This window comes from Ictidomys tridecemlineatus, unplaced genomic scaffold (assembly GCF_052094955.1).
Source record: "Ictidomys tridecemlineatus isolate mIctTri1 unplaced genomic scaffold, mIctTri1.hap1 Scaffold_701, whole genome shotgun sequence".
Classification (NCBI taxonomy): Eukaryota; Metazoa; Chordata; class Mammalia; order Rodentia; family Sciuridae; genus Ictidomys; species Ictidomys tridecemlineatus.
In genome coordinates, this window is record NW_027524993.1 from 133,856 (window position 1) to 161,432 (window position 27,577).

General features: G+C 37.1%; 1 protein-coding gene across 1 annotated transcript in view; it reads right to left on the bottom strand.

The window, feature by feature from the left end:
* The window catches only part of LOC144374462 (uncharacterized), a gene marked incomplete at its 3' end in the record, with an annotated part of 54,990 nt that extends 27,703 nt beyond the window's left edge, over positions 1–27,287 (bottom strand). Inside the window, 3 exon segments of the mRNA XM_078037289.1 lie at positions 17,508–17,514; positions 23,250–24,678; positions 27,087–27,287. Coding sequence (XP_077893415.1) covers positions 17,508–17,514; positions 23,250–24,678; positions 27,087–27,287 — 1,637 coding nt within the window.
* Positions 27,288–27,577: the final 290 nt, after the last annotated feature.

Here is a 27,577-nt window from a genome sequence, read left to right on the forward strand (position 1 = left end):
GGGGAGGCTGGGGATGGGGCTCAGTGGTTAAGCAGCCCTGGGTTCAATCCCTGGTGCCAAAAATAATTAAATAAATAATGAGCTGAATTGACCACTAAAATTCCTTCTAAGAAACTTTCAAACTTTCACAGCCTAGTATTCAGTAGAGGTTACAAAATGTTAGCACAGGATCACGAAAAATATGTGCTTCTGCATACATTATATTGTATGAGAATGAGGCTTAAATTTTTCTATGGATGACGACTACAGCATTTTCCTTTTGTAGAGAACAAGGACCTCCACTGGCTCCTCATTATGCCTAGGGACTGATACCTCATCCCTCAGATCATAGTGGCACTGGGGGGAGGGGTTACCTTGTATTGTCAGATGAAATTAGGTTCAATCCTGGGCGTTAAGCATACACCAGACTGCCTTGTTGACACATGAGCCATTCTTAAAGGACACTTTGGCATACAACCATATACTATGGAAACGAGGTTCAACTTCCTTCCTGGTGGACATTTTAGCATTACAACGAAGTAAAATTGACTTCCTAGTCACTGGCACTTTTTCTTGGGGTTATTTGTGAAAGGGGTTCGTTCTAAACTTTTTAAACACATCTCAACTTCTTGGGTCAGAGTCTCATGGGAAATCATGTTTTCCATTAGGAGAGGGTCAAGGTATGTCTGTTATTCTTAGGCTCCAAGTGCTAACATACAACATGGGCACAAACAGAATGTGGTGCATGAGTAATTGGAGAGATGTTCTCTTCTACACAAGTGGAGCACTATCATGACAGTCAGTCTCTCAATAAAGATGGCAACTAGAAACTAACAGGAAGGTATCCAAAAACAGTATATCAACTGGGAAACTGCTGGAGAAGGCAGAGGCTCCTGCCCCTGGAGGGCTGGGGTGGGGTGGGGTGAGATTGCATCATGCTCCTCAGAACACTTTGCAATTTAAAACTCATTAGTTGCTCATTCTGGAATTGTCTACAGCTTACAGAAAGGGAAACCATAGATAAGCGGAACTATGATAGTCCAATTTCTGTAAAACAAATACCAAGAGGCAATCTCGTGAGTGGTTGGAGAGAAACAGTTGTTCACGTACAAGACAGCATTAGTGGGTTTCCCTAGAGAATCTAAGAAGCTGGAAGGCAGTGGGAGGACATGATGGAACTTGTTTTTATAAACAATCAATAATTTTATATCTTGCAAAACTGTGCTTCGAAAGATAAAGGGGAGATTTGTACAAGGAAAGGTTTGCAGTGAGTAAACAACTCTTCCAGAAATGCCAATAGAGCCATCAAGGATAAAGAAAATGAAAAAAGACAGAACCTTGAGCCAACATAAAATAATGAGAAATAGTGGTAGATATAGCTCAGTAGCTCAATATGGTAGCTAAATATAGCCAGTGTCATGGAGTATTTAGTTTCTAACTCTTTTCTATGTGTTTTAAAAATATAAGTGTAAAAAATTGTACTCTATATGTGTAATAATAATTGCACTGTAATGTATTTTAAAAAATAAAATTAAAAACAATTAAGAATAAATGAGTGCAAAAGTAACACTTAGAACACAAAAATAACACTTATAACATAAAAATAACACTTAGAACCAAACAAACATTGATGTTGAATGATTACAAGACTCCATTTTTCATTGCTATCAGGAACTAATTAAGGATGTGTAGTTTGTGAATAAAAAGTCATTTAGGACAGAATTTTAGTCCAAGATAAAGGCATGCCATCCACTTGGCTTCTGGGGAGTACCCACTTTGCTCTATTCCAGCATGGTGGCTGTCATCAGAGTGGGGCCAAGTGGAAGAGGAAAAATCCTATGGACCAATACAAGCCAAAGAGCAGAGAGGGGCAGTCTTGAGTTTTCATAACAACTCGTTTTCTCAAAAACTCATTCCAAGAGACTAGTGTCCATTCCTCCTGTGGGTGGTGTCCCCAATCACTGAATTAACACCCAGTAGACAGCACATTTGTAAGGTTCCCCTGCCTCAGTGCTACCATAAGGAGGACCAAGTATCCAAAACCTAAGCTTGTTTGTTGACAAATGATATCCAAGCCATAGAAGACACACGATGCATGAAGTTATAGTCTATGACAAAGATAGAAACCAATTCTGAGGCACAAATCTGTAAGATCAGCAAAAATTTTCTATACTATTGAAACTAATTTGTCATGCATAAAAACTGATTGTCATAAATTTAAGATGTTAGAGTTCCCAGCACAATCACTAAGGAAAAACTAAACCATGTGCCAAAAGAAGAAAATAAAATAAAAATGGTACAGAAGAAAAATGAATCATTAATAGGCAATAATGTAAAAATTGATGAACCAAAAACATACGGGTAGAAAACAAGTGGCGACATAGAAGAAGCATTTGGTTCATTACTATTACTTTTTTCATGACTATTACTGCATATAGATCCAATTTGTTCCAATTTTAGAAAACATATTGATCAAGTTAGGCATGCAGCACACATCTGTGACTCTAGAAACTCAGGAGGCTGAGGTAAGAGGATTGCAAGTTTGACGGCAAATTTAATGACGTATGGAGAGCCTGTATAATTCATCATCATGTGGGCACAGTGGTGCAATGCTGTCGCTAACCTACTTGTGAGACTGAGGCTAGGGTATCACAAATTAGATGCTGGCTTCAGCAACTTAGTGTAACAGTGTCTGAAAATAAAATATAATAATATTAAAAAGTGGCTGGGGATGTAGCCACACCCTTGGGCATAAGACCTGGAACCAAATAAAATTATTCTGCTGTCTACATCAGATTCACTTTAGATTACAAGACAAAGACAGGATGAAAATAAAAATATATATAAAAAATATAAAAATAGCAATCAAGAGCCCACCACAGTAGTTCAGTGACTCGGGAAGCTGAGGCAAAAGGATCTTGAATTCAAAACTGCAGGTGGTATAAATAGAGTTCCTCTTGGTGGAATGGTCTGGCTGCAAAATAAAAGCTAAGAAAGGTAAAGCAGGGGGAATAACCCACAAGATACAGAAAGTAATTTTAAAAGCGGGGATGGGGTGGGCTAGCTGATCTTAGCGATGAAGCTTCCACACTCAAAAGAGCAAAATGGAGCCCCTGTTTGCTTTATTTATATCAGGGAATATCAAAGGTTTTTTATAGAATGTTCTTTGCCAAGTAAGGTAGAAGGTGGGTTTTGCAGTTCCCAATGTGTTATGCCTAACTCTGGAGCTACAAGAGGGTCATGTGCTTTGGGCAATCTAGTGCACTCTGGGGGGATGTGGATAGTTTCCAAGGTAAGACCTAATTCTTCATGGCTCCATACCCAGAGAAGACCCTCAAGTAATTCATGGGTGGCACTCTGCATATTCCCCCTTTTTACTTTGCAAAAGAAAATGATGAGCTGTTATTTCAAGTTCCTGGATTTTTGTTCTGATAGTGTGGCAACCTATTATCACAATACAAAAAAGAACTAGGAGCAAACACCTCATTCCAATAATATACCATGCAGAGTGTTTCAGCGTGTTTCCAGGGTTAAAGCCATTCCATTCTTGAAGTATTTCCAGTTTGAGAGGTAGGATCCATAAGCTCAATTTTGCTTTTTTGAACATCCTGGATGTTGTGTTGTAACTCCATAAGATCCAGGCTACTATTATTTGCTATGCCAAATACCCATTAGATGATTTAAACTTTTCCTAATCCATTAGGAAAGCTTATATTTGGCTGCAGTAACACAGATCTTCATAGTCAGATGGAATTTAAGCCTTTCCTTAAAGTTGAGAGCATAAAGCTTATTACCAATATTTATGACAGTAGTTTTTAAGGCATTCAATTTATTTTCTATATTTTCATCATATTTATGATTATTGAGGGCTTTTTGAACCAAAGACATATAGGTAGTATTTTGGAAGTATTTTGAGCCAAATTATTAAGAAAATTTGCATGTTGAATGTTCTGAGATCTAGCCACTGAGGCTGTAACCATAGAAATGATGCATTAAATTAAATGAAATTATAAAAAATATAACCAAGAATTATGAGTCCAAGAGCTCTCTTAAGTCTGGTCCCCTGAGCATGCATCTATTGTAAAACCTCAACACCAGCATCAGCATGCCATGGCTCTAAAATGTTGACCGGTAGTAAGATGAAGAAAGACTGGTGAAGGATTAATGTTCCTTTCCCCCTCTGTTATATCTAGTGATGCAATTAGGTAAATTGCACTTTTTACAGGCTACAAGATATTTATTATCCTTTCTTTTAACTCTCACATTTCCAGTAATTAAAACATAAGGAGATTGAAAACAGCCGGCAGGCCATACCAGGAACCCTCTTTACACCCCCTGCTTACAAAGTCAGGCATAGGGTTGACAGTGTAATATAGGAAATCTGAGGCTGCAATTAAGCACCAAACATCTTTTTGGATACCGACTTCACTGAAGGTTAGGATATTACCAACAAAACCTCCAGGGATCATGCATCCTTATATGCTTGATTTTGTCAATTCTTGGAGACCAGCCTAAAATATATCCACTATTTCTAGAACCTTTTTGTTGCACTGGCAAGACATCTGCACAGTCTATCCATTTAGGAAAGATGCCAAATTCTATTGCAGAATGATTAGGACAGTAAGGTATTGGCAGACATTCTGTGACAATAATTAGCTTTTTATGAGTAAGACTCATTTTAATAACTGTTTGGACATATTACTTACAGTCCCAGGGTCCAGTACGATTGGCTTTCCTAGACCCCAGATATGCTGTATTTTTTTAAAAGATACCCTGAGATAGCCAGCATGCTTATCATGGGATTAATATATACGTAGTTGTCCACTGTAACCAGTATAACTAAATCCAGTCACAGTGTTGGGTGTAATCCGAGTTATCTGTAAAACCACACAGTACATGAGTATCATTCATAAATTCTGGGATGGATTCTCCGGTCCACACCACAGGGTGTACCAAAGGTGGGTCTGGAAATATGTCCAATTGGTTTCTCCCTGGACCCCATTTACTGGACAGCTCAACAGAGCTAACATGGCCACAAACATTGTTGCTGCAGAGTTCGTTCCTCCTTGTGTCAAAGTATCTGTTGAGGCTATAGCGCTAGATTCTACAGTTGCCTCCATGATGGTAGTTTCAACATTCAGTCTCTCAGGGCCTTCTTCATCCTCTTCCTCCTTTGTAGCTCTCACTTCCTGCTGGGGATCAGGGCTGACATCTCTGGATCAATCTTCAGTATCTGAACCTCGGTTCTAGGTCCTCCATGTTCGATAGCACAATCAGGTACCACAATAGGATGAGAGGCACCTTCTGGGAAAACACAAGCATGACCTCTACCCCCCATCATCACTGGATCTGATCCTTTCTGTTATTATGTTTGTAAATCTTTCCACAAACCTTGGCTCAAGGGACCATCTGCAGTAGAAGAAATGAGTCCTTTGGCTGCAGTGTGACTTTCAGAGTCACAATTAAAAAAAATTAGAACAAAGCATGATTAAGGTTATTTTGTGAAGCCTTGTAATTGTAGCTTAATAGATAAATGAGCTCATTCTACAATAGCTTGACCCTGAGGCTTATGGGGAATACCATTTTTATGATCAATACAAAATTGATGGCAAAACTGCTGAAAAGAAAAATTAGTATAAGCTAGTGTATTATCAATTTCAATCTGTAAAAGGACATCCTAATGCTGCAAAAGTACATGCTGAGTATTTTCTCTTACACAGGCAGTGGCAAATATAAATCTAGAGTAAGTATCAACAATAACGTGAACTTAACACTGTTTGCCAAATTGACCGATGTGAGTTACATCCATTTGCTATAACTGATTTGGTCATAAACCATGGGATTAACCCTAGTTGGTGAAGATAAAATATGTATAAAATATTGTGAGATTTGATGTAGAATTTGACAAGTTTTTCTCCAGGAATATTAATTTTTTATGTAAACTAGAAGCATTCTGATGATGTAAAGAATGTGAGGCTTCTGCACAATCATTTATTCACAAATGGCAATAAGTTTATCAATCTTATTATTATCTGATTCTAAAGGACCTGGAATATTAGAATGTGCCCTTAAATGGCTAATGAAACATGGATGGTGACACATTTGAATTGTCTTTTATAAGGTCTGAAACACTCTTGCAATGGTGTGTTCCCAGTAGTTGATGTTTTAATATTTTTTGTGACTCCAACTGCAATATAAACTATCAGAATAAATATGGATTGACTAATTTGCAAAACGAATTAAAGCCCAAATGAGAGCTTAAATTTCTGCTCATTCTGCAGAAGTATATGCTGTCTGTATTATCTCTGTATAAACATGGCTATAGAAACCTGCCTTTCCTGAACTCAATCCATCAGCAAATACTGTTAGTTCTCCAACTATTGGTTAAGCACATACAATTTTGGGGAAAATAAATGTAGTCACAAGAGTAAACTGAATAATTTTCTCATGAAGGTAATGGCTTGCCATTTGGCCATAGAAATTTGCACAAGCTATCTGCCAAGTATTAGAAGATTGCCAAAGCCAATCATGCTCTTGAGTAGAAAAAGGGCCAATATTAATATTAGGCTATGACCCAACTCTCTGCAAAACTCGTCTTCTTCCTTTAGTAACTAACTGAGCAATAAAGCCACGGTATGGAGTTGATGACTTTTGAGGAGAATAAGGTAGGCAAGGCCACTCAATAATTTCCAATTATTGCCATATTGCTCCTGTAGGAGTATGAACAGTGGGAAATGTTAATCAATATATAGGCTCTTGTGGATTAATTCTAGTAAGCTGTGTAGTAATCCTTGAAGATTCAACTTTTGTTATGGCAATCCTTTTTTCTGCCAAAGTTCATGAGAAGGTAGAGAAGGATCTCCCTGTGCAATCTGAAACAAAGGACACAAATCTGCTGTGGCTAGTTTTAAACTAGGTCACATCCAATGAATATCACCTAGTAACTTTTAGAGGTCATGTGCCTTGGGCAATTTAATGCACCTTGGGGAGTTGCAATACTTTCCAAGTTTAAACCTAAATCTTCAGGACTACATAGAATATTCTGCCCGAAAGAGTAGAGTACACATTTTACTCCAGTGTGTAGGAAACATTGTGCAGGACTTCCCATTTTAAATCCATAAAAATGTCAATAAATTTAAAAGCACTGAAATTAGGACAAGTATCTTTTGTAACTACAATGAACTAAAGTTAATAAAACAAAACACTTAAAAATTTACAAACATGTAGCAGTGAACTCTTTAGGAAGAAGAAAAAGAAAAAAAATAGAAACTAGTTTAAATAGATAAAAATAAAAATCAAACATGAAAATGAAAGCAACCATGCCAAAACTGATGAGATGCAGCTAAAGTAGCCCTCAGAAGAAAATTCATAACCACAAAGTCCTACATTATAAAAAAAAACTGCCCAAACAAAAACCTAAATTTACACAGTACTAGACAAAGAGAAGCAAGCTGTAATCAAATTGCAGAGGATAAATTTTAATAAAGAATAGAGCAAGCATAAAACAAATAGACAAAAGAATTAAGAAAACAAACTTGATTGTTCAAAACATTTACAAAATTGATTGTTCAATTAACCAAGCAAAGAGAGAGAGAGAGAGTACTCAAGTTAATAAATATCAAAAAAAAGTGAGACAATAAAAACAGACTCCACAAAAAAATGAGAAAAATTTAAGGGCAAAATATGAAAACTGAATGTGAACAAATTTTTACATAACATCCATCAAAACTGACTTAGACATAGAAAATATCAAAAGACTTAATAAGAGAATGAATCAGTAAAAAAACACAATAGTAACATCCATATCAGAGCTGAGCATGGTTGGTGTACACCTGTATCCCAGTGACTTGGGAGGCTGAGGAAGGAAGATCAAAGCCAGCCTCAGCAAAAGAAAGGTGCTGAGCAACTCAGTGAGACCCTGTCTCTAAATAAAATACAAAATAGGGCTGGGGATGTGGCTCGGGAGTCAAGGGCTCTGGAGTTCAATCACTGGTACCCAACAACAACAAAATTCCATATTAGAAATGTGAAGTGAAACTATCAAACTATATCTAACTCGAAAAACAGATAGATAGCTTTGTGTGAATTAAATCCTAAGGTCTCTAAGAAAGAATGATTTAAATAAAAAAGTTCAGCATTTGTGCAGGATATAGCACCAATCAATATAATTTTTGTAGCTGAACAATAAATATTAAAAGCAAAATTACTTTAAAACATTCCATTTATGGTAGTATCAAATATTAAATACATAGCAAAAAATTAACAAATATGTCTTGTAAGCAGAAAATACTATAGAAAATGTTTAAAAGAATAAATAGGCAATGACTATTTATTGATAAGATTAATGTTGCTGAAATGGTAAAATGCAAATTGATTTACATATCAATGTAAACCTTACCAAAATTCCCACATGTCATTTTTGAAAAAGATGTAATAATAAGCCTAAAGTGAATATGGAAGTTCAGTCAACCTCAAATACCAAATACAGTTTGTTTGTTTGTTTGTTTGTTTTCAATAAAAATATAAAGAACAAAATTGGGAGACTCACACATCCCAAATTTAAAGCTCATTATAAACTTCCAGTACTCAAATAAACTGGATCCCTATTCCTCACCCTGTTCAAAATAAATTCAAAAGTGGTAAAAGACCTGACTGTGAAACTACAAAATAAACAGGGCAAAGCAATTTAAGACTCTTGTAAGGATAACAAATGTTTTGGACAGAATTTTGAAATCACAAAAAGTAAAGATTAAAAATTCCATTAAACTAAAAAGTTGACGAACAGCAAAGAAAAAAGGGGGGAGGGAATCCTTATAAAATTGGAGAAAATCTTTGCCCAGTATGTGTTTGATACAATCTTCATATTTAGAATATGTAAAGAACAAAAATAATCATAAAACCAAACAAACAATCAAAAACTAAGTAATGCCATTCAAGTGGGCAAACGAAGTAGACAGTTTTTCAAAAGAAACAAAAAGTTCCAGCAAACATGAAGAAAAATATTCAATAAAAGTAGCCTTCAGGAAAATGCAAATAAAAAATACAATGAGGAAGACTGGGGAAATAACTCAGTAGGTAGAGTGCTTGCCTTGCATGTGCATCACATCCCAGTAAGAATGGATAAATTAGAAAAGTGACAAACACGATGTGGATGTAAAAAAAAATCAACACTTAGGCACGGGTGTGTGCAAGTAAATTGGGTAGCTGATATGAAAAACTGTGCATATTATTCAAAAAACTAACAATAGCTTGGATCATGGCACACAACTAATCCCATATATTTAAGAAGCTAAAAGAGAGGATTACAAGTTTAAGGCCAACTTGTGCAAATTCAAGGTCAAAGAGGGCAAAATCCTGATTCCAATAAAAAAGAAATATGCTGGAAGCCAGAAATGGTGATAAATGCCTCTAAAGTAGGCAACTTGGGAGACTACAGTAGGAGGATCCTGAATCTGCTGTGAGGTTAAAGAAACTTAATGTAACACTCTCTCAAAATAAATTAATAATAATAATAATAATAATAATAATAATAATAATAATAATAAATAAGGCACTGTGATGTAGTCTAATGGTCAAATGTTTGCCAAGCACATGAGGCTTTGGTTAAGTCTTTTGTATCTCAACTAAATAATACTAAAATTGAATGACCTTGTGATTCAGGTATCTCACATGGGAGTATGTAATGAACAAGAATGAAATCTTCATCTGATACCTGGATGCCCATGTTTATTGAGGCATATCCCAAATGAAAAGATGTAGAATCACCTAGGAATTCTGGATCAGATGGATAAAGAAAATATGGCATATATGTAGACATACATCTATAAAAATAAAATCCTGCCACCTGCAACCAATTGGGTGAAATTGGAGGGTAGAGTGGCAAAATGAAACAAAACCAGACACATAAATACAAACACTGCATGCTGTCCCTCATGTGGGGGAGGCTAAACTTGAATTTAGGTTGGTGATTTTTAAAGGTTAAAGAGTGAAGGCGGGAAATGAGAAAGGGATTTCATCAGTGGATGTGGAGTATGTGTTAAAATACTATGCAGAGACCCTTTATTATGTATATATAGTACATTTTCATCAAAGCTATTTTGAAAATGTTATTGAAATCAGTACTGAGACACACTTACAAAATGATTAAATGGAATAATATTGCCAGGCATGGTTGTGGATGCCTATAATATCTGCAACTCAGGTGACTGAGGAAGGAGAATTGACAATTTGAGGTCACCCTTGGGAACATAGCAAGATATTGTCTCAAAACCAAAGAAATAATGAACTGCGGATAAATCTCAGTGGTAGAGTGTTTCTAGATTCAAATTCATTACTGCAAAAAGAAATAAGTAAATGGAATATAATTTAGAAATAGATCGTTATATTTATGGTCGATTATTTTTCAAGGAGAATTCCAAGACATTATAAGAAAAATGCTTTCAAATCATCTGGAACAACTACCCATATAAAACTTGGAACATGATCTCAAACACTATTTCACACTTTACACAATTAATTTTAAATGGAAGTGTAAATATGAGAATTGGGACTACAAGATTATTGGCAGAAAACATGTAAAAATCTCATTATCCTGCATTGAACAATGGATTCTTAGAAAAGACAAATTTTCTTTGTTTCTTTTTGGTAACAGGGATTGAACCCTGGGGAGCTTAACTACTGAGCAACATTCCCTGCATTTTTAAAAATTTTACTTAGAGCCCAATTGCTAAGTCTGGCTTTGAACATGTGATCCTCCTGCCTCAGCCTCCCAAACTGCTGGGATTAGAGGCAGGTGCCAAAAGATACTGCTTATAATGCCACATATTTAGAAAGTATCTACAGGATTTTAGATATGAGGTTTATGATGTGGCATAATAAATTTTGTGAAGGGTAAAGAAAAATATATTTATAATTTAGCCAATATGTTTTCTTAAACTATAGACTTCATCTAGCCTTCCGTATATACTATTTGAAATTTCACTGTCCCCAGTGGGGACTTCTATCTGAAAAACTCCAACCACATTTACCTTGTAGAAGTCAAACCTGGACATCCATTTTTTTTAATCTATAGACTTAAATAAAATTGAAATTTCTCAAGAGTACAGATTATTCCTCTAGAGCCAAATGATCCATAGCATTGTGTGGAATCATATTAGCTGAAGGGCTGTAAAAGAAATAATATTAACTAATTACCTTCTGACCCCAAATAACATCTGTATACTTGTCGCTTCTTCATGTAGTCATGAATGTATTGTTGAGTCAACAAAAAGAGAAATCTTATAATTTTGTGGGCATATTTTTTAACAAATTATGAATTATCATGAAAAAGGTTCTCATTTTCACCGAACTCACAGAAGTGTCAAAAGAGTCAAGATTAAGCCTATTACATTGAGAAATGTCTTTGTTCCTTTATTAATTATTTGTTGGTACTGGAAATTGAACTCTGGGGTGCTTTACCCCTGAGCTACATTTTTAAATTTTATTTTTTATTTTTGAATTTCAGTTACACATAATATTAATGTTTATTTTGACATGAAATCATACCACTTTTAAACGGGGATTATTCTATCTGAGTGGCATTATTAAAATAAATACAAATATTATTTAGCCATAACCACATCCAAAGTAATAAAAATTTCCTCAACTGTTTTTATGACTTTTATGCTTCTAGCTATTACACAAAGAACTTTGATGCTTTTTTAATTTTACTTTTGTACATGATGTGAGGTACGTATCCAAATACATTTTTTTTATTGTGGATATCTAGTCATCTCAGGGGCATTTTTGCTTCAGCTTTTACTCTTGAAAAATATAAGCAGTGTGTCTGCGTGTGTGTGTGTGTGTGTGTGTGTGTGTGTGTGTGTGTGTGTGTAATTCCTCTGAACACCAGTTACAAATTGCTGCCCATGCAGGTCAGGCAAATTGCTGCCCACGCAGTTACAAATTGCCACCCCCAACCTGCAAAGTCAGCTGAACTTAAGGGCACTCATGTAAATTTCCAGGGACACCAAACAAAACACAGACACACTTTACCTTCAAACAAGCTTCAGGACGGCTTCTCCACTCTTGACCTCAGGATCCCCAGAAAAGAGGGCAAGAGAAAGTCACGAGAGACTGGTGAGAAAGTGACCACATTCAGAAGAGAGCTTTCATTGGAAGACTCTTGTTCTTAGAAAGTTCTATTCAAAAAAGGCCAGAGGGGCAGAGTTACAAGGACGATGAGGGTAAGTCAATCCTTATAAATAATGCCTACATCTGAAGACCCCCCTCTATATCTGAGCTGGGACAATGTCCAACTCACCACAAATGTAGTGACTGGTCAGAGCCTCCTGCTTCAGGACTGGAAGGCATGGGTCACTCAGAAGAGCTTCCCACATATCTGTTCTTCTTTTTTTTGAAAAAGCAGTTGATGGGTCATTATATTGAGTCCCTGATTTCTTCTTCTAGGGGCACAACATCCTACAATTACAACACAAGAGAGAATAAGTAGCAATGAGAATAATACAAGGATATACCATGCAGAGTGTTTAAGAATGTTTCCAGGGTTAAAGCTGTTTTACTCTAAGTATTTGATCAGCTAAAAAAGTAGGATCTGAAAAATCAATCTTACATTTTTGTATCTTGAATCTGATGATGCAGCTCCAAAAGATCCAAGCATTCTTCTGCCAAATATGCAACAAATGGTTTTGAAGCTTTCTCCAATACCACTAAGAAGCATTGCATTTGGCAGCGGTAACACACACATACTTATAGCTAGCATGACATTTAAGTCTTTCCTTGAATTTCAAAGTGGAAAGTGCATTATCTATATTCATGACAGCAGTCTCTAAGGCATTTAGCTTGGTCTCAATCCTTTCATCAACATTTATTTGATTGTGAAGAGCCTTGGAAGTATTCTGAGCCAAATAATTAAGAAAATGTGCATGTTGAATATTTGAGATATGGCCACCAAAGCTGTCATCATGGAAGCAATAAAAGAAACCAAGGGAACAACTCTCACTATTATGAGTCCAATAGCACACTTAGGTCTCGCTGGCTGGGCGTGTATTTGTTGTAAGACTTGAAAAGCAGAATCAGCCTACCATGGCTCTGAAATATTTCCTGGTAATAAAGGAGGGCTTAAGGAGCATCATGGTTCCTTTTTCTATATTATCTGGTGATACAATTAGTTAAATTACATTTACTATATGTTACAAGATACCTATCATCTTCCCTTTTAACTTTTACATTTCCTGTAATTAAAACATAAGGAAATTGAACACAGGCCCATAAGTTGTAGCACAGATTGTAGATTTAAAATGTGGGGCTTAGTGCCAATTGTTAAGTTTTTCTTCAAGAACCTTGAGATTTGTAAAATTTTCTTCATAAAGTTTTGAGTAATAACGCTATTGTTTGTGTCCTGAGAGATATTAAAACACATCTCCAGGCATGTCTTAAGTGTATCTTTAGTCTCATTTTGGGAATTTTCCTGCCATTTCCATCAACATGTACTTTTATTATTGATTGATGTATACGCTATTATCCATATCATGAGTATCATAAACAATACATTTAACCTTCCCCATGGTTTCAGTTTCCAGATGGTGTAGCTCTGCCACAGCATCTCCCATGCTGTGACCCTGTCAGACAGAGGGTGCAGGAACAACTTAACCACATTATCTATAAGACACCAGCTATTTTCCATATGATTTCTGTGGAACTTGTGATTGAATCTTGAGTTCCAATCTATGGTGGGTCAATTAATTGTCCCTGGATAACAAGTCATTCTAGAACTTATTGGCTCAATCTACCCCTGAGCCAAATCCCCAGCAGTATTTTGTATTTTGTTTAAAGAAGTGCTTAGCACTTCTCCCTTGCTGAAGCTGGCATGGAACTCATGATCCTTCTGCTTTAGCCTTCCAGGACCCTGGGATTACAGGAGTGCACCATTGCACTCAGCTCTGTTCACAATTTTAATGCCAGCATTCCGTCTTTCCCTTATCAACTATTTTATGCTATATTTAAAATGGATGCAGTATTTCTAATTTTTCTTCCAAGAACTGGATGGCAGTTTATAGATTTTGCTTTTTCTTTGTGAGCATTTCACATGAGAAAAAACCAGACACAATGAGATTATTAGAAGTGATGTGAAGGAAGAAAAAGGTGACACTTTAAAGAGAGAGAATGCGTCCTCTCTGTAAAGAAAAGAGCATGGCTCTCTTTCTCTCCATTTTTATTAGAGATCTAAAAAAGATTCTAAAGAATCCTGCCCAGGTACACTTTTTGACTTTGGACTGACAGCAGGATAATATCAAACTCTCAAGTATCCAGTGCCATGAAAACTTTAGGTTAATTAGCCTAATGTTCATGATTTAAAATTAAATTCTTAATCAAAAACTCTTGCAGATTTTATGGTTAGTAGGAATTATCTTTATTTCCCTGAGTTCCAGAATCTGGTCTTTAACAAGATAACAAAAGTCTCCCCTTTAGTGTAACTTGTGTTCCTCTTGCAAACATTATTTTGAAACTGCATTTCTTCTGCAGATAATAATTTGTTAAAGAATGTAACACATTCTATCCAGTTAATCCAGAAAGGGTGCAAGTAAATTGCTTCTTGGAAAATATAGCATAGGGTCAATGTGTTGAGCCTATTTATTTATTTATTATGCTGTGTGTTGAAATCAGAGCTAGTCAACCACTGAGCTACATCACCAGCTCCTTTTTTTATATTTTGTTTACAGACAAGATCTCATTGATTTGCTGAGACTGGCTCTAAATTAATGATTCTCCTGTCTCACCCTCCCACGCTGATGGGAATACAGGTATGTGGCACCATGCCCAACCTACCATTTACCTTAAAGGTACTTCAGGTCTTTTACCAGGTTCTGTAAAAAATACTACAATGAAAATATAGTCTTTTCTATGATCTAATGACTCCAATTTTTTTAGATACATACCAAGAATTACTACTACTGAATCATATGACATTTTTATTTTAACTTATTGAAGAACCTTAATACCATTTTCAAAAATAGCTTTATTCAATTTATATTCTCACCAGCATTTTTACAAGTGAATCTTTATATTCATGCTCACATGCTCTGGAGTACCTACTTTCAGATTTTTATTTTTTACTTCTGAATATTTTACTTATTTATTTACTAGTCATAGATAGAAAAATCACTTTTATTTTATTTATTTGTTTTTATGTGGTTCTGATGCTTGAACACAGTGCCTCCCATGTGCTAAGGAAGCACTCTATAAGTGAGCCAGAACCCCAGCCCCTATCTTTCAGATTTTTATCATAGGCATTCTGACAAGACTTCTTAGGGTGAAGGAAAGTTTTCATTTGACTGATGCATTAAATTTCTGAGGCAAGTGTGTTATATTCCAGGCTGTCAAGTAGCTAGAAGAAGAGTGTACTGTATTTTCTGTGGTGAAACAGGAATCTGTGGTTTCTAACACATTTTTAACACTACTGCTGCAAATTTTAGTATTTGGAAGTAGTTACAAACAATGCAAATCCAAATATTTGTAATGTATGAATATTTACACATGCTCTGTCTCTGTTGCTTATAGAAATTGCACGTTTAGGATATACCCCCTGGAACAGAAGTCACTAATTTTAGATGCTCAGTACATGGAGACACTACATCTAAAAACAACTGAAAGGCCTGGAATTATTACTGGGGTGAACAAGGGTAGGTAAGGGCTCAGAAAGTGCTCAAATATTATTGAGTCTATCGGTAGTTTGTTTAATTTTCCCCTTTGATACCTATAATTGAGTTGAGAGAGAAGCAATTCTTCCAGCAACAGAAGTTAGCAAAACCACTGGAACTTAAGCCTAGTGCAGGAAAGGGGCACCCTTTCTCTAGAAACTTCCAAATGACTGGGAGCAAAAAGTAACAATTAGCATTTTGAAGATCATTCTCAGAAAACACCATAAAGAGTAGCAGAAATATCTGAGGGGTTCACAATTCAGAATTCATTTTTTATTTTGTTGATCATTTTATTATGGAGTCACTAGAGTTCCTTTTATACTCTGAATACTATGAAATAATAAAATAAGTAATGTAAAATATTCTCTCCTGCTCAGCAACTTGTTTTAAAAATATTTTCACATGTATGACTCCTCAGCAGCCACATGAATGTTTATAGCAGCTCAACTTGCAATAGCTAGAGTATGGACCAACCTAGGTGGTTCTTGAAAGATGAATGGATAAAGAAAATGTGGTATATATAATCAATGGAATTTTAGTCAGTTTGAAAGTATCCTAAAATTGTGGCACTTTCTAGTACATGGTTGGAGTTGGAGAATATCATGTTTAATGAAATAAGCCAGTCTCGCAAAACCAAAGATGTTTTCTCTATTATGCTGATTCTAATTAAGGAGGAAGGGGGCACTGGCCCAGAATAGCTTTACCTTACATTAACTTGAGGGAAGTGATGGGAGGGAGGGGAGAGGGATGTGGGAATAGGATGGATAGAAGTAGATTGAAACAGACATCATTACTGTATGTGTATATTTGACTACATGACTAAAATGATTCTGCAACATGTACACTCAGAAAAATGAGAAATGATATCCCATGCAAGTATGATATACCAAAATGTGTGTATATATGTATATATGCATTCTACTGTCATGGGGATGAAAGAGAGTCTGGGGATGTGGCTTAGTGGTTAAGAACCCCTTGTACTATAATGAGTGAGAGAGAAAACAGGGAAGACATATTAGAAGGCAGGATGGATCCACACAATTCCAACGAACTTCCCATAATCCCTGCCCTAAAAACAAGTACTTAGGGTCTGTGTGATATTGGTACATCTGTGAAAATTTGAAAAAAAAATATTTTTTCTTATGATCTGGAAACATAAAAATGGACTTGCAAATTTCTACCAGGCCTGGTAGAATGGGTTGGAAACAGTACCTGGTAGAATGGGTTGGAAACAGTAGTCACATTCTATAGAATTTCAACGTCATTAATTTAACCACTTCAGCTGAGTTCCCAGCAATGTGACTGCCATTGGGGTAAAGGTTCAGAGACCACATTGCTCTAGTTTTAGATGAGTGTGAGGTCAGGCTGGGCAACAGAGTCCACCACTATCTCAAGAAAGAAAAAAAAGAGGGGGAGCCTTGTTGAGGGTGTAGCTCAGTGGTAAAGCAGCCTTGGGTTCAATCCCCTGTGGAGACCAGGACAGTGATTGGGAGACAAGTGTCTGACATGGAGGTCTCTAATGACGTAATGGCAGTGACATGCTTGGTGAATGGAAAAGTTTCTATGCAAAACTATAAGATGCCTGGTTGCTATGGCAATGTTCTCCATGGGGGAGACTCTGTTGTGGGAGACTTTTCAGCTTTGACCTTATTCTCAGGCACAAAGTTTCTTGCTAAGTCAACCACAATATTTCACCAGTTCCACTGCTTTAAAAGATGCTTTAAAGTAACTTTAAAGGATGGACTTTCTTGAGAGTTGCACAGAGCTCTTAACATTGCACAATCCAACTATAGAATGTAACAGAGGAAATAGCTGCATACTGTTGCTAACTGTTTAACTTTCATAAATACAAAGAATAATGCTTGCATAGTCTTTAATATAATCAACGAAAGATATACAATAAAGATTGCTGGTGTAATTCTTTTTTTCTTTTTTTTTAAAGAGAGAGATGATTTTTAATATTTGTTCATTTATATTTTTAGTTTTTGGTGGACACAACATCTTGTATTTTATTTATATGTGGTGCTGAGGATCAAACCTAGTGCCCCACACATGCCAGGTGAACGGGCTACCACTTGAGCCACATCCCCAGCCCCCCTGGCATAATTCTTTAGACCTTCTGCTCCATTATAAAGCAGTGCTCCACCCGATCCCAGATGTTGTATCTTCTTTATTTATTCCAATGTCCCATCAAACCTGGCCAGACCTGCTAGTTTGGCCACACTTGCCGCAGCATCACAAGTAACAAAAACAAATAAATAAACACCATCAATCTCTAATTAAATCACTTCATATATTTTTGGTATGTTAAAACAAGGTATATGGAAACTAAAAATTCGTATAAAATCTGATGTGCTTCTCAGAATATTTAATAGTCTAACATTTTCTAACTCATTAAATATTGAAAAATTAGAGTTCTAACTGGGCATCCTGAAATGTTTAAACACAGTCACTGATAATCACAGAGGAAAAAATAAAATACCAACTACAGAAACACAGATATTCTCTAGCTCAACATTTGCCTTGGGTAGATTACTGCTACTTTGATGATCTGGTCCCGACTGTAAGTATCCATACCCAATACCAAATATAATGAAAATTACTGATCCTATTTAATCACAACTGGTATGTATTTTGGCCTCAGAAATGGCTAATATTTTCTGTTTTCTCTATTTCAATAGCATTCTAATGCAAATTGTCATTATCACTAACAGGACCAAATAAATTTTCAGACTACTCATTAGCTTTTAACAAATGACCTGAGCAGACACGTTTTTGCAGGACACATCGTAAATTGCTGACATCCTCCTCCAAGGTTGCTTGACACACTTCTTGAAGACATGAAAATCTGACACCTTTTAGGCTGCCCTTGACCATGTGGCAATGTGTTCTTCACTTATCAGTTTCACTTGAGCTCCCCAATGACATCATCTATAAATCAGAGACCTCCATGTGGAATTTCTCCACCAAAAGGCTCTGAAAAGACAGGCACATTTAGCACATTCAGAGACTCCTGCACAATAGAAGCTTTCACAAACTCTTTATGATAAGGACATTATGGCCTCTTGTGATGACTACCAATTACTGAGGTTCCCAGAGCAGAAAGCTGCCCTCATGGACCTTGATATATTATTATTTTTTAAAACCATACACTTGCTTTATATTGAATTGGTGAATTTTACAGAGTTCCTGAATTAGTAAACCATGCCTAAGAATCCAAAAAAGAAAACAATATAATGAACAAGCCCATCCACCCATCATACGGTTTATTAAAACTTGGTTCCTAATGCATTTTTCTTCAGGGTACTGTGAATCAAACTCAGTGGAACTCAACCACTCAGCCACCTCCCAGCCTTCTTTTTTATTTATTATTTGAGTTACTTCTTAGAGACAGGGTCTCACTGAATTCTTTACTCCTTGTTATCCAGGGAGGCCACCTTACAAATCAGAACCCTTGGGCTAAGGTTGTGGCTCAGTGGTTGACAATGTGCCTACCATGTGGGAGGCACTGGGTTTGATTCTTAGGAAAAAAAAAGTTCATATATATAAATTTTTAAGAAAAATGAAAACATGGGCTGGGGATGTGGCTCAAATGTTAGCGTGCTCACCTGGCATGCATGGGGTGCTGGGTTCAATCCTCAGCACCACATAAAAATAAAATAAAGATGTTGTATACACTGAAAACTAAAAAATGAATATTAAAAAATTCTTTCTCTCTTTAAAAAAAAGTGAAAAAAAAATCACAATCCTCCTGCCTCAGAATCTTGAGCCACTGGTATTTCAGGTGTATTCCACAGCACGTGGGAATTCTCAATAATTTTGAGAATTTCAGAGTGTTTCATAAAATTTCAACAATAGTGGAATCTAAGCCTGCTGCAAGTCTTTAAAACTTCTAGTACACTGTACCATTAAATAAACTTCTCCATGTTTATCGCAGTTTGTTCAAAATAAGCATCACACTACAAAAGATTGTAAGAAAATGCATACATGAAGGAAAATATGTGATTTAAGGTCCACGAGGTTACTTGTTATTATGTTTGGCCCCCAAATTATGTCTTTGGTATGACAAAGAATATTTTAATTCTCATTTAATCATTGTACATTCTCACTATTTGCTCAGCTACAAACCCAAATCCATTAGAAGGTAGCCATCCACCTGCCAGCTCACATGACAACACTACTGTCTAAAAGGGACAGGGAGGTCCTGTCAGGAGATTTTGTAGCCCTCCTATGAGTCTGATTCCTACACTGATGTACTCACCAAGACTGAACTCCTACAAAGAATGCCCACACCCCAGGGAAGTTGCATTCACTCCAGTCCCTCACACTGCCCAAAAACCAGCCTGCAACTACTGCCTTTGGCAAATGGATTTATTACAAAGAAGTCCAGACTGCGTCAAGTGCTCACACACCTCTATGCAATATTTCTTCTAAATCAAAAATGTAAAACTAGGGAATTGCCACACTGACTCATTAGCTGCAAAAAAAGTTTTTGGAAATACTGGGAAGTGTTCAAAACTATCTTTTAAAGAAGAAGTTTTACAGGATGGCTTAGGCTATATTTATCAAAAACAGAAGGGCCACAGCACACTCTTTTGGCCTTCCTTTCCAAATGAGCACTGAGACACAGCAAAAGGCTGGAACAGAGATAGCAGTGACAATCAACCCATCTTTGGCATGTTGGCAAACTTCAATATTTGGACACAAGTATGTAAGGAACTCTTACCAATGATCGCACAAGATCCATGACACCTGAATAGGTTGTGGGTGAGGTTTTGCTCAGGAGGCTTTGAATCCTTAGGACAAGTAACTGAAGCCTTTAGCATGAGAAGAAACAGCCCTCTCCACAGCAAGTACTGCACAATATCACCTGATTGGAGGCTGTAGCTTTATTAGTGATGTAGGGCACATGAGGCTAGACACCTAAGGAATTTTCCAGGAGCACATTGATTAGCTGCAGGGTTCTGAGGGGTATCACAAAATTGTTTGGATCACTGCTTGGAATTTCATTGATCTTTATTTACATCCAGTGGGACAGGGATGGAGGTTTATATTTTTTGTAGGGGTATACATAAAGGTGTTTTGTTGTTGTTGTTGTTGTTCTTGTTGTTTTGATTAGTTCACAGAAAGTGCTTTGTGTACCAATTGTAAGATTGGTCAGAGGTCTTCCAAGCTTTGCCACAAAAGCAGAAGTCTGTGTTATAACCCACAGTGAAATCTTTGCAAAATCTTTTCCTGACATTCTGTTTAAAGAAAATTATGGTGAAGGTCTCTTGAGAATCTTTTTTAAGATTATTTGGTGAAGAAGGGAGAGCCGCTGTATTAGGACATCAGACTGGGATGCTCCTTACCAAGCCTTTGGTCATGCAGTGTGTATTAAGAAAACCATCACACAATTTTCCCAGAGCTACTAAGGTACTCTAAACACAGAGAGAAATCAAGCCTGGGTTTTTTGGCATATTTCACCTGAGTAATATTCATAGGGAGAAAACCTAAGTTGGATGTAGTTTTTTAAAAAAAAATCACTGGTATAAAAGGTCTCTAAGAAGAAAGAGATCAGCTGCAATTGTGGAGCACACACCTGCAGAGCTGCATCTGCTGATGTGGTTATCAGTGGGGTCCACACTCACAGCTGCAGCAAACTCACTACCTGAGATACGGAGCGATCCATGCTAGAATGCCTGCCTAGCATGCACAAGGCAGGTTTCAGTCCCCAGAACTGGGAAAAGAAAAGAGAAAGCAACTCAAGTATATGGCAAAATATATTTTGAGAAAGTGCCTCTCCAAACAATATACACAAATGATATTATCTTATAATGCTCTTTAATGTGCCTACATACAGCACAATACATGAGCCTTAGAACAAGCAAAAGTGACAACTGTAATGGTCCCAGAGTAATCAATAGATCAATAAGCAAACAAGGAAAAGGAAGAGGCCAGCTGCAGGGTACACAGACACATCCCTATGGTCCCAGCTGCCAGCCTCACCTCATCTCAAAAAATAACAATTAAAAGGATTGTGGAGAAACTCAGTGCTAGAGCACTCCTGGGTGAAATCTGAACAAAGAGAGGAAAGACGTTCAGAAGAGCCATTTCACCAATCTATACCAAAGACTGGAGTAGAGAGGCCTAAACTAACATACACAATATGTAATGCAACATTAGACTAAAAAGACTTAAAATACAGGAAAATAGAATCTAACAATAAGAGAGATTTAACCCAGAAAAACATGTTGCTTTCAAATCTTAATGCTGATGCAATTCTGCTCTCCAACCCAGGATGCAGTTTTGGTTAGCTCTAAATAGATTAAAAAAATAAATAAATAAATAAATAAAAAAGAAAAGAAAGTAAGAAAGAAAGAAAAAAGAAAAGAAAAAAGAGAAAAAAAGAAAAAAGAAATGAAGGCACACACCATTTCACACACCTACAGTGGTTATCTCAAAATAAATAAATAAAATGAAATAAAATTAAATTTTCCTCAAGTCTGAACAAGTTCAAATGGATCTGAAACAAGCAAAGTTCTCACCACATTTCTACATACAGGGCTTTTCTCCAGTGTGATTTCTTAAATGCTGTTCAAAGGGACCTGGAAAGTTGAAAGTGTTACTGCAATTTTTAAAGATAGAAAAAGGATTTTCACAGATGTGAATTCTTTTATGCCTTTGGAGAAAACTCTGAAAGCTGAATACTGCCCCACATGGCTTATTTTCAGCATTTTTTACAGTATGAGTCCTTTCATACAACTGAAAAAAACTAGAACAGCTGAACCCTTTATATTTCTTACTTGCATAGGATTTATTCTTTTTATTCCAAAACAATATTCCCAGTTCTTAAGAAAAAAATGAGAAAACTAGAAGACTTCCCACATTTCTCACATTCACAGGGCTTCTGTGCATGAGTGTTTTCATATATAAGAAATGAAATGAAGCTTACAGAATGTAGCAAATCCACCAAATTCAGAGGGTTTGTTTTTCAATGTGAGTGAACTGGCTTTGAAGGCCACAGGGAAAATGGAATGATTTGTGATATTTTTCACATTTAAAGAGTTATTCAGTTGGATGTGGTGGTGTATGCCTTTAATTCTTTAGACTCCAGAGGCTGATTCTGAAGAATCAATGTTGGAGGCTAGCCTCAGCACCTTACGAAGACCCTAAGAAACTCAGCAAGTCCCTGTCTCAAAATAAAAAGTAAAAAGGAACTGGAATGTAGCTCAGTGGTAGAGCACCACCAGGCTAAATCCCCAGTGGATCGATTGATTGATCGATCTCTCTCTATCTCACACATACACACACACAGACACACACAAACACACATTTTCAGCAGTGTGAGCATCTCTTGTCTTTGAGGATGACATGAAATATTGATTTACCATATTTCACATTCAAAGGATTTTTCTCCAGTAAACTTCCTACATGTATATGAGTGAAACAGTAATAAGAGAAGAGTTTACCAATTGTTTTCATTCATACAATTTCTATGCAGTATGTGTTCTTTCACATGTGTGAAGCCAACAAGATGTGGCAAAGGCTTCTCCACGTTGTTGACATTCATTAAGCTTCTCTCCAGTATACATTCTTCCATGTCTGTGGATCTAGCAAAGGCTTTGCCACACTGCTTACATTCTTAGGGCTTCTCTCCAGTATGAGTTTGTTTATGTGAGTGAAGGTAAGAGGACTGAGTGAAGGCTTTGCCACATTTTTTGCATACATAGGGCTTCTCTCCAGTATGAGTTCTTTCATGTCTGCGAAGGTCACAAGATCTAGCAAAGGCTTTGCCACACTCTTTACATACATAGGGCTTCTCTCCACTATGAGTTCTTTCATGTCTGTGAAGGACACCAGATGTAGCAAAGGCTTTGCCACACTGCTTACATTCATAGGGTTTCTCTCCAGTATGCACTCTTCCATGTATTTGAAGTTCACTGGATCTAGCAAAGGCTTTGCCACACTGCTTACATTCATAGGGCTTCTCTCCAGTATGCACTATTCCATGTATTTGAAGTTTACTAGATGTAGCAAAGGCTTTGCCACACTGCTTACAATCATAGGGCTTCTCTCCAGTATGAGATTGTTCATGTGAGTGAAGGTGAGAGGACCAAGTGAAGGCTTTCCCACACCGCTTACATTCATAGGGCCTCTCTCCAGTATGAGTTCGTTTATGTATCTGAAGGTAATAGGGAGCAGTAAAGGTTTTTCCACATTGTTCACATTCATAGGGCTTTTCTCCGGTATGCATTCTTTCATGTCTGCGAAGATTACAGGATGAAGCAAATGTTTTTCCACATTGTTGACATCCAAAGGGTTTCTTTCTAGTATGTGTACTTCCATGAATCTGAAGGGAACTAGACCTAGCAAAGGCTTTTCCACACTGCTTACATACATAGGGCTTCTCTCCAGTATGAGTTCTTTCATGTGTGCGAAGCTCACAAGACCTAGCAAAGGCTTTTCCACAATGCTTACATACATAGGGCTTTTCTCCCGTATGAGTTCTTCCATGTGTGTGAAGGTCACCAGATCTAGCAAAGGCTTTTCCACATTGTTGACATTTATAAGGCTTCTCTCCAGTGTGTGTTATTCCATGTCTCTTAAGCTCAGAGGATGTAGCAAAGGCTTTTCCACATTGTTTGCATTCATAGGGCTTCTCTCCAGTATGTGTTCTTCCATGTGCATGAAGCTGATGGGAAGTAGCAAAGGCTTTGCCACACTGCTTATATTCATAGGGCTTCTCTCCAGTGTGAGTTCTTTCATGTATGTGAAGGTCACCAGATCTAGCAAAGGCGTTGCAACACTGCTTACATTCATAGGGCTTCTCTCTAGTATGTGTTTTCTGATGTATTCTAAGTATTCTGGGATAAGCAAAGTCTTTCCCATATACCTTACATTTGAAATGTACATTCCCTGTGTGTGTGATCCTGTGCTTTTGAAGACTTGTTTGTGAAATAAAGGTTTGATCATCTTGTTGACATTCATAGAGTTTCTCTCCAGAATGAGTTCGTGTCTTCTAAATAAAAAGGAGAAATGAAAGGCTTTCCCACATACCTCACATTGAAAACGTTTACCTCCACTGTGTGTTATCACGTGTCTTTGAACACCTGGGAGAGAAGAGGCTTCACCACATTGTTGACATTCATAGGGTTGCCACCCAGTATGAGTTTCTTCATGTCTTTGAATGTCATTGGAACAACTGATGACTTTCCCACATACTGTACTTTCATTTGGTCTATCTCCAGTTTGTAACAACATTTGTGTGTGAACACTTTTGAGAGAAACCAGAGATTTCCTATATTGTTTAAATTCACATGGTTTCTATTCACATTCTTCATGCTTATAGTATTTGTGCCCAGAGTGAGATGTGATGTGCCTATGAAAGAATGAAAGACATATGAAATCTTTTGCACACATAATGAAGTCACATGGATTTACTCTATTAAAACTTTTCTTTGTTTGATTAAGAATTGGAATCGATTTGAAGGTTTCCCCACACTATTCTGTGGGGAAAGTTTGAAGTTTACCATAGGACTTCTTTGTAGAAGAAGTGACCAGCACATAATTGATACCTAACTCATTCACAGTTTTCTATTTATTTATAGGTCTTTACATTTCTACCAACATGACATAAAGGCTAGATTTTCTGACTTGTTAAAGTTCCCTGAAAATAAAGAGATTGAAAGGAAACAATCCTTTGCAACACAGCTTCTCTATGGCTATTATTCACATAGTCATATTTACATATGCGATTTCATACTCCTTTTTGCATGTCAAATACTATGAAAAGACTGAATACCTGTTACAGATAAGTATATATTTCTGATAAAAAATATTATAAGAATAAATACATTTCAAATTATGCATACTTCTTCGGTTGGTTTGCTTTAAAAATTATGTGACAGTTCTCAGATTCCCTCACAAATTCCTCTTGTGAGTACAGTTACCTTAGGTTGCTTCCACAGTTTTCAATCTGATCTTCAGTGGTCTTGTCTACCCACTTGTTACCTAAAATGAGAGAATATAACACTCTTTATGAATATTTAGTGGCTAAAAATGCTTTGCCAAACTGTAGGTGCCATTTATACTTCAATAATTCATCAACTGATTTCCTTTTCACCTTCTACATAAATGACCAAAATAAACATGAGTTCTTTGATTTGATTAGTTTAAAACCATCATTATTACCTATAGAAGCCAGGTTTCTGAGGACTTCCAGCATCACATCTCTGTAAAGGTTCTTCTGGGAAGCATTCAGAAAAGCCCACTCTTCCTTGGTGAAGTTCACAGCCACATCCTCAAAGGTCACTGAGATCTGAAATATCCCACAAATGTATAGTGGAGGCCAGGAAAGATTGACAGCATGAGAAATCTGCACTCAACATGCATGATGTTCACATGATTCCCTGGCCTCCTGATTAATTCCATGATTTGGTCCATCAAATCTTTACTGCACTCAATTTCTTACACCCATTCCAACACTAGAAATTGGCTACTCAGAAGGCAAACATCATAGTGATTTATACCCTTCCTTTGATGAGTTCACAGGAAGTAAGACAGGCTCCCAGATCACTCCTAACTTTTTTAATGGTTGCACCTCTATTACATGTCTTACAAATGTTCTGTGTGGTACAGAGCTAACATAAGCACTACTGATAGTACTTATCTTTAGAAAAGAAAGGTGATGAGTAGAAAAATGCAGGAATCATGAAACTAAGCATTTGAGAGAGATCCTGTCAACGACAGTGGCTCCCTGTACCTACAAGGTTAATATAGGCAACATGGTATTTACTGATGTCTTGTTTCCTCTTAAGGTCTATTGTTCTATACTTAAAGAAATGCCTAGAACCAGCCCCCACTCCCACCCTCTGGGCATGGGGTCACTAAGGAGATTCCCTCATAGACAACATTTAGACAACATTTCACACAGGTGGTCACAATGTGTTAACTGGAGATTGAGCTCATTCTGTGTGATTACACTAAGAACAACTAGAAGGTTGCAGGTGCTTTACTCCAGAACAAATGTAGTCAACTAGCTTACTATTAAATGACCAAAACAAACATGAGTTCTCTATTTGATTAATTTAATTTATGTATTAATAAACACGACAATTTGATAGTTTCTTGTGGTTACTGACAAAGTAGAATGGGGTAAGTGGAATGATAGCATGTGTCTTAGAAATAACTCAATGAGGACTTGGAAGATGGCGGTGGATGGAGTGCATCACCCCTGTGTACTGCGTCACTATGCAGGTGAATGACAAGTTAGAACGGCCAAATGCTATCTTGTTAGGAATTTCCAGCAAAATTGGGGTGCACCAAAACCTAGAGGAAGGATTTCCATCGCCCGAGGATCGGTTACTGGGGCTCAATAGAGAGCGATTTGTCCACACAGAGATTCAAGCTGCTTATTCAGCGACTTGCCCCGCTGCTAGAGACTGCGGAGCTCGACGGGAAATGGCGAGCTAGCAATGCAGAGATAAGGCGCTGCTGATTCTGCGGGCGCCTTCCAGCTGTGCCCTCACTGTGCTCAGTGCTGAATTCTAGGTTTGAGACAGGGGAAGGAAGCAGTCCAGTCCTCTCCTCCACAACTGTCAGACCACCGAGGAAGCCAGCGGCCACCATCTTAAAGAGCTGACGTCACCATCGCCAATTTTCGACTAATCGCATCTCATTCAGTGATAGAACAGGTCTGTGACATTAAAACCATTTTCCGTACAGAGGGGAAATCACATAAAATCTCTCCCCGGCTTTCTGGGGGCGTGATTAACAGTGAATCTGAGTAGCAGTGGGGGGGGAAAGTAAAGGCACCTGACCCCCAACTACTCCCTCCCACCAGCAGCGAAAACAAAACCTGTTCGCCAGCTCTAGGAGGAGGGGCTATCGGAGGAAATCAAAACAATAAGGTGCCGGTT